Source organism: Engraulis encrasicolus, chromosome 13 (assembly GCF_034702125.1).
Source record: "Engraulis encrasicolus isolate BLACKSEA-1 chromosome 13, IST_EnEncr_1.0, whole genome shotgun sequence".
NCBI lineage: Eukaryota > Metazoa > Chordata > Actinopteri > Clupeiformes > Engraulidae > Engraulis > Engraulis encrasicolus.
In genome coordinates, this window is record NC_085869.1 from 2,675,691 (window position 1) to 2,682,084 (window position 6,394).

At 43.4% G+C, this 6,394-nt stretch overlaps 1 protein-coding gene across 1 annotated transcript in view; it reads right to left on the reverse strand.

Moving 5' to 3' along the window:
* Positions 1-341: 341 nt before the first annotated feature.
* The window catches only part of cnga4 (cyclic nucleotide gated channel subunit alpha 4), a 15,193-nt gene continuing 9,140 nt past the window's right edge, over positions 342-6,394 (reverse strand). Inside the window, exons 8-12 of the mRNA XM_063212986.1 lie at positions 4,343-4,508; positions 2,597-2,808; positions 1,921-2,128; positions 1,048-1,824; positions 342-410 (exon numbers count right to left, since the gene is read on the reverse strand). Coding sequence (XP_063069056.1) covers positions 1,589-1,824; positions 1,921-2,128; positions 2,597-2,808; positions 4,343-4,508 — 822 coding nt within the window. The 3' untranslated portion in view covers positions 342-410; positions 1,048-1,588. The remainder of the gene's footprint in view (positions 411-1,047; positions 1,825-1,920; positions 2,129-2,596; positions 2,809-4,342; positions 4,509-6,394) is intronic.

Genomic DNA, 6,394 nt, shown 5'->3' on the forward strand with positions numbered 1-6,394 from the left:
TGAATTACATGTCCACAATTTATGGGTATAAATAGTAAGAACTTCAGCTAGGTAGGTTATATCAATAAGCTTACCACGCAAGGGCAAGGGTTGTGCAACAACAATGCTGCCAGGCTATATAGGTCTAGTGAATTCATAGTAAAAACAAAATATTTATAGCTAATATGAATCTGGCTGATATCAGCCTGTAATGACTTGTTGTTAGTGTTGTTTATTTATTGTATGCTCCTTACACACATAAATCACCATGCATCAACTTAATATTTTTCTTCTTCTGTCATCATTTTTCACATTATTTACCAAGAAAGCAATGTCATTATGTTATGTTAGCTTACTTGTTGTGAGCGGCACACTCCTGGTTTAGGCTACTTGTTAGATGTCATGCGATGTCAGCTCTGGATTCTGAAATTCTGGTAAGGCACATGCAGGAAAGCATTTAGCAGTGTCAATACAAAATTATAATGTTGAATGCTACTGTCCTCATACAGATGATGCTATTCAGAATTGTACCGATATTAGCATAGCCTACATGATGATTGCTCATCCGTCCGTGATTACATCCAGAACAAAAACAACATTTGCTGTGGTTAAGCATATATTTCTTCACTTCCAATAATGTTTAAGTTTGACTTGGACTCCAGGGCATGTATTTTAAAAATGTTCTTGTTTCAGGGAACTTCATGCCTCTTATAGATTGGCTAACATCTGACCCTTCTACAAATCTTGAACTAGCCATGCTATTTTTTTATTAGCAAAAAAAGTTATACAGGTCGAACACAATTCTACCACTATTTTTCACCCAAAGTCCCACGCGCATTAAAGCAACATGATTACCTACTCGGCCCATAAAACATGACTCACATAGGTGCTGTAAACACGATTCACTAGAGAAAAATTGATGTACAGGAATTGTTCGTGTGGCAGGCACAGAACCGCGCCGGGAGAGCGATGAAGGAAACATGACTGAGCTGCATCTGGCGGGTCTTTGGGGCCCAGTTGTCTGTCCAGTTGTTGCAAATCTCCAACCGGAGCAAAACCATTATTTACCATCAGCGATTACCGCGCATAACACACTCTTTCCACCAGATCTACCAGTTCACATAGGGGAACTACAAATCACTTCTATTTGTGGATTTAAAACCCAAAAACAGTGACAACAATGACAAAACAAATTGTTTCATGTTCGGCAAGAATAACTTTATAGGGTTCTCGTATCATTCATGCGTTTGCTGCCACCTAGTGGGCGTTTACATACAGTACATGTAAGATTGCATAATTGTGAAGTAGACCTAGTATTGCTGTTCCAATAGACCTACATTAAAACATTCTAAATTGCCTATTATTATTTTTTAAAAAGTCTCATTGCAAATTAAACAGAAAAGTTGAATGTATAATACACATATGAATGTGCATATCAGGCCGCTCACCCTAATTTTTATATTATTTATTTACATTTTACGAGCAACATGGGCAATGAAAAACACGATTTCAATCATTTGAATGTTTTCTGGATTACAGCCATTGCAGTCGAGCCAAATCACATACTGAACATCATTCACAACTGCTGTTTAATTAATTCACAGGTCACCTAGATCCCTCCATCTTTCTTTTCGTCTGTTTTCTTCTCTTCGGCCCGATTCTTCATCTCACACTCCTTCTCCTCCTCCTCTTTTCTTTCCTCTTTCTCTACCTCCTCTTCCTTCTTCTCCACCTCTCCTACACTCTTCTCCGTTTTCACACCATTCCCTTTCTCCTCCTCTGTCCCATCCCCTCCATCCCCCTCTCCCCTCACTCCCTCCTCCTCCTCTCCTCCCATTCCATCTCCTCCCTCCCTCTCGCTGTCCCCCTCTTCACCTCCACCTCCACCCCCTCTTCCTCTTGCTCTCCCTCCTCTTAGCACCTTGCCCCATCGTCCTCCACCCTCTTTCTTCTTCTCCTCCTCCTCTCCTCCGCTGTCATCCCCCTCTTCCTGCTCTCCTCCCTCGGCGACTATGCCCCCCCATCCCTCCGTTTGTAGTTCCAGCTGCTCCACACGGGTCTCCATCTTCAGAACGCTGCTCTCTAGCTCCATCATCAGGCGAGCCAGCTTAGTGCGCAGCGAGTCCAGCTTCTTCTCCATATGATCTACCTGGAATAATATCAAATATATAATAATAATAATAATCATAATATATGCATTAATATTGAGGGCCTAAGGAGCCAGCTTAGTGTGCAGGGAGTCCAGCTTCTTCTCCATATGATCCACCTGGAATAATATCAAATATATAATAATAATAATAATCATAATATATGCATTAATATTGAGGGCCTAAGGAGCCAGCTTAGTGTGCAGGGAGTCCAGCTCTCCTCTAGATGATCCACCTGAAATAATATGAGAAATTATCATTGTATCAAAATTATATCACCTGAAATAAAAATAAATAAATAAATAAATACAATGTAATAATAATAACAACAACCAAACAACAACAACAACAATAATAGTAATTATACATTAAAATATAAAATACAATATGAATATTATACAGAATATAGCACGCACACACACACACACACACACACAGACACACAGACATAGAGAGATATGTCCCCTGACCTTGTCTTCTATGGGCTCTGGCTGTGTGTCGGTAGCGGTGTCGTCCAGAATGCCCATCTTGGTGAGGATCTGTCTGCCCTTCTCCTCCAGGTGATGCTTGGCGGCCGGGAACTCGCTCAGCGTGGCCGTCAGGTCCTCTTTGGACAGGCTGAACAGGTCAGAGTGGCCGATGCTGCGGATGTTCGCCGTGCGACGGTTACCCGATTTGTTTCCTGGGATGGAGAGATAGTATAATGGGAGAGCATTAGAGAGAGAGAGAGAGAGAGAGAGAGAGAGAGAGAGAGAGAGAGAGAGAGCATTATAGATGTGCATTATTTTTACCGTTATACGTGTCGTCAATTATCCCTTACATAACTTTGATTAGTTTGGATGCTGATATCCTCCTAAGAACCCTGACTATGGGCAGTCATGGGTGAGCGGTTAGGGCGTCAGACTTGCATCCCAGAGGTTGCCGGTTCGACTCCCGACCCGCCAGGTTGGTGGGGGGAGTAATCAACCAGTGCTCTCCCCCATCCTCCTCCATGACTGAGGTACCCTGAGCATGGTACCGTCCCACCGCACTGCTCCCCATGGGGCGCCACTGAGGGCTGCCCCCTTGCACGGGTGAGGCATAAATGCAATTTCGTTGTGTGCAGTGTGCAGTGTTCACTTGTGTGCCGTGGAGTGCTGTGTCACAATGACAATGGGAGTTGGAGTTTCCCAATGGGCTTTCAATTTCACTTTTTCTATACTAGTGCATGAGTAATACTACTAGCATCAAGTACAGATACGGTACCATTTAAAGGTGCATTAAGTACCTTTGATGTTGAGGAGGCTGATCTACTTGTGCATGCAGAATACAGTGTTCAATATCAGACAGAACAGATACAATACTGATTATTTAAAGTAGAGATGCAGCGGATCCAAGATCCGGTTCCGGATCCGGCAGGATAATAGGTTTTTTCACAGGGTCCGGATCCGGCACGATCTTAAGCAGTGGATCCGGTATCCGGCAGTAGCCTAAAAATCAGGATCTGGTACATCTCTAGCCTAGGCTTTTCAGTCAGTCTTTCACAACCCCAATCGCTGCATGGAGTGAAAGCCCTTTGGAAGCGGCCGTTGCAGGCAGTGTGGCAGTAAGCCAATGAGTCTAAAAATAGTTTGTGCCAACGTAATAAAAAGGGCTCACGTGTGCGAGTAGGCTATGTGCTTCAACCCTTTTGTAGGATCCGATATCCGGTTCCGGATCAGGCAGGATCTTAACCAGTGGATCAGGTATCCGGCAGGGTTCGGTGCATCTCTAATTTAAAGGCACAGGAGAGTCCTTGTGCACAAGCCCTCAGCCACAGGTGCAGGTGTGAGGCAGGAAAACGAGATGAACTAGAAGCACTCAGAGAGTGCAAACCTCCGCCAAGGCTATGGGGTTACACCCTTTTTTTTTCTTATTTTCAAGTCTTTCTGCCTTGTTTTTGTGGAGTTAGAAACTATAATGTCAAAATTCGCCCTATCCCGCAATGGTGAAGAATCTTTTGAAAAAATCCTGGATCCGGATTATGATCCGGATCACCACCAAAATTTAATCACTTGTTCCTTTTGTCATTTCCAACAACTCCACAAACTTTGATCAAAATCTCAAACAGACAGGAAGACAAACTAACCAACGCTACCACAAAAACATACAGTAACCTCCTTGGCGTTGGTAAAAATGACAGTAAGCAGCAGTGTGTGTGCGGTGTTTTCTGAACTTTCATGTTTGCGCAGCAGTACCTTTGATATTGAGGATGCTGATCTCTCCGAAGAACTGCCCCTCCCCCAGCACGGCGTACTGGGTGACCCCGTCTTCGGCCACCACGGCCAGCTTGCCCTCCTTGATGATGTACATCTCATGGCCCACGTCCCCCTTCTTACACACATACTCCCCCGGGCTGTAGACCTGAGGAGATAGTAACACAGTAACACACTTACACACACACTCCCCCGGGCTGTACACCTGAGGAGATATACAGGTACTCAGTAACACACTTACACACATACTCTCCTGGGGTGCATTTCTCAAAAGAGAAGTTGTTAGCCTGTTAGCAACTTCGGTAGTTACCAATGGGAAAATGCATTGAAAACAACAAAGTAGCTAATGTAGTAAGCAACTTTCATTTTGAGAAATGCACCCCTGGGCTGTACACCTGAGGAGACATGCAGTGCACTCAGTAACTCAGTAACACACTCGTCTTCTTACTCACATACCTCCCTGGGCTGTACACCTGTGGAGGAATACACTAACTCAGTAACGTACTTCCCTGGGCTGTACACCTGGGGAAGAACACAGTACACTTGTCATCTTAGGCCGTCCGCACATTGGCTCCGACAGCACTGCGCCGCACTTTGCTTCCGACATAATTTGGACCCCCAAACCAAATTTCACACGAACATAGCATTAATAGTCAATGGGCGGCGCAGACAAAATAGAACTTGTCTCTAATTTCTATCCGACATCGGCGAATGTCCACGGGGTTCAGTTGAAAACAATGAAATCGAACTTTTGCCCAGCAGTGCTCAGCACTTTGTCGGAGCCGGTGTGCGGAAGCCCTTACACACATACTCCCCTGGGACTGTTCACCTGGAGAGATATACAGGTACTCGGTAACTCAGTAACACACTCGTCTTCTTACACACATACTTCCCTGGGCTGTACACCTGTGGAGGAATACACTACACCTGTCTGCTTACACACATACACACCTGGGCTGTAGACCTGTGAAGGTGGGGAGGGGTGGGGGAACTGGTGAGGAAATGAGGAAGGGGCTTCTCTTTTTGGTTTTAGTATGTACACCGTGTGAGGTGTGAACGGCGGTCAGTAGTTAAAGGGACAGTTTGGTCAATTTCAACATGCAGTTGTATTGCTCACGCTACCCTTGACTTGTCAGTACCTGGTGATGCCACATTTTTCGGCTCAGCCCTTTCCGAGATATGAGCAATTCTAATGGGGGCAGCGTTTGTTTACATTTTTAAAAAATGAAACATAGGCCAACTCCAAATATTTTCCCAAAAGGTACTACTGTTTGCTAGTTGTCCGCTGATATTTTATAACCTTTTGGATGTTTTTGGGAATAAATAAAAATGTTTTTTTGAAATGTAAACAAAGAGCTGCCCCCATTACAATGACCAGGATCTCGGAAACGGCTGAAGAAGAAGAAAAAAAAATCTCAGGCACTGACAAGTCCAGGGTAGTGTGAGCATTACAACTGCATGTTGAAATTGACCAAACTGTCCCTTTAACTTAAAAAAAAACTTAATGAAAAAACATATTGGCGTCACACACTCAGTACTTTTTTAATTAGACCAATGTTTCGGCGGCTTATGGCATAATTTTACGGCGTAAACGGAAACATTGGTCTAATTAAAAAAAGTGCTGCATGAAGTTATGAGTGTGCCAAAACAATTGTTTTTTTTTTCATAAAATTAGTTAAGGGAACAGAATGAAATGGGAATGGTAAAATAGAAATACAATCTAACTTGTAATTAACACCTCAGATAGAAAAAGAGACATAATGAAGTAAATAAAGAAACCAATTGTTTGTTTTCAAAGGTCTCAAAAATGTCAATATACCGTAACTATCTGAATATGTCAATATAACGTCCTCTCAACAGGTCAATAGCTCTCTCTCAGCAGGCCAATATGTATGTTTACAACTGAAAAACAGGACAGATGCCTAAGCAAATAAAAGTAGTCTGAAAAAATGACATTGCTCTTCAGGCAAGCTCGACCTTTGAAAGCCCCCGAAAGGTCAAACCAATCAGGCCTGCAAGCATGACACACAAACG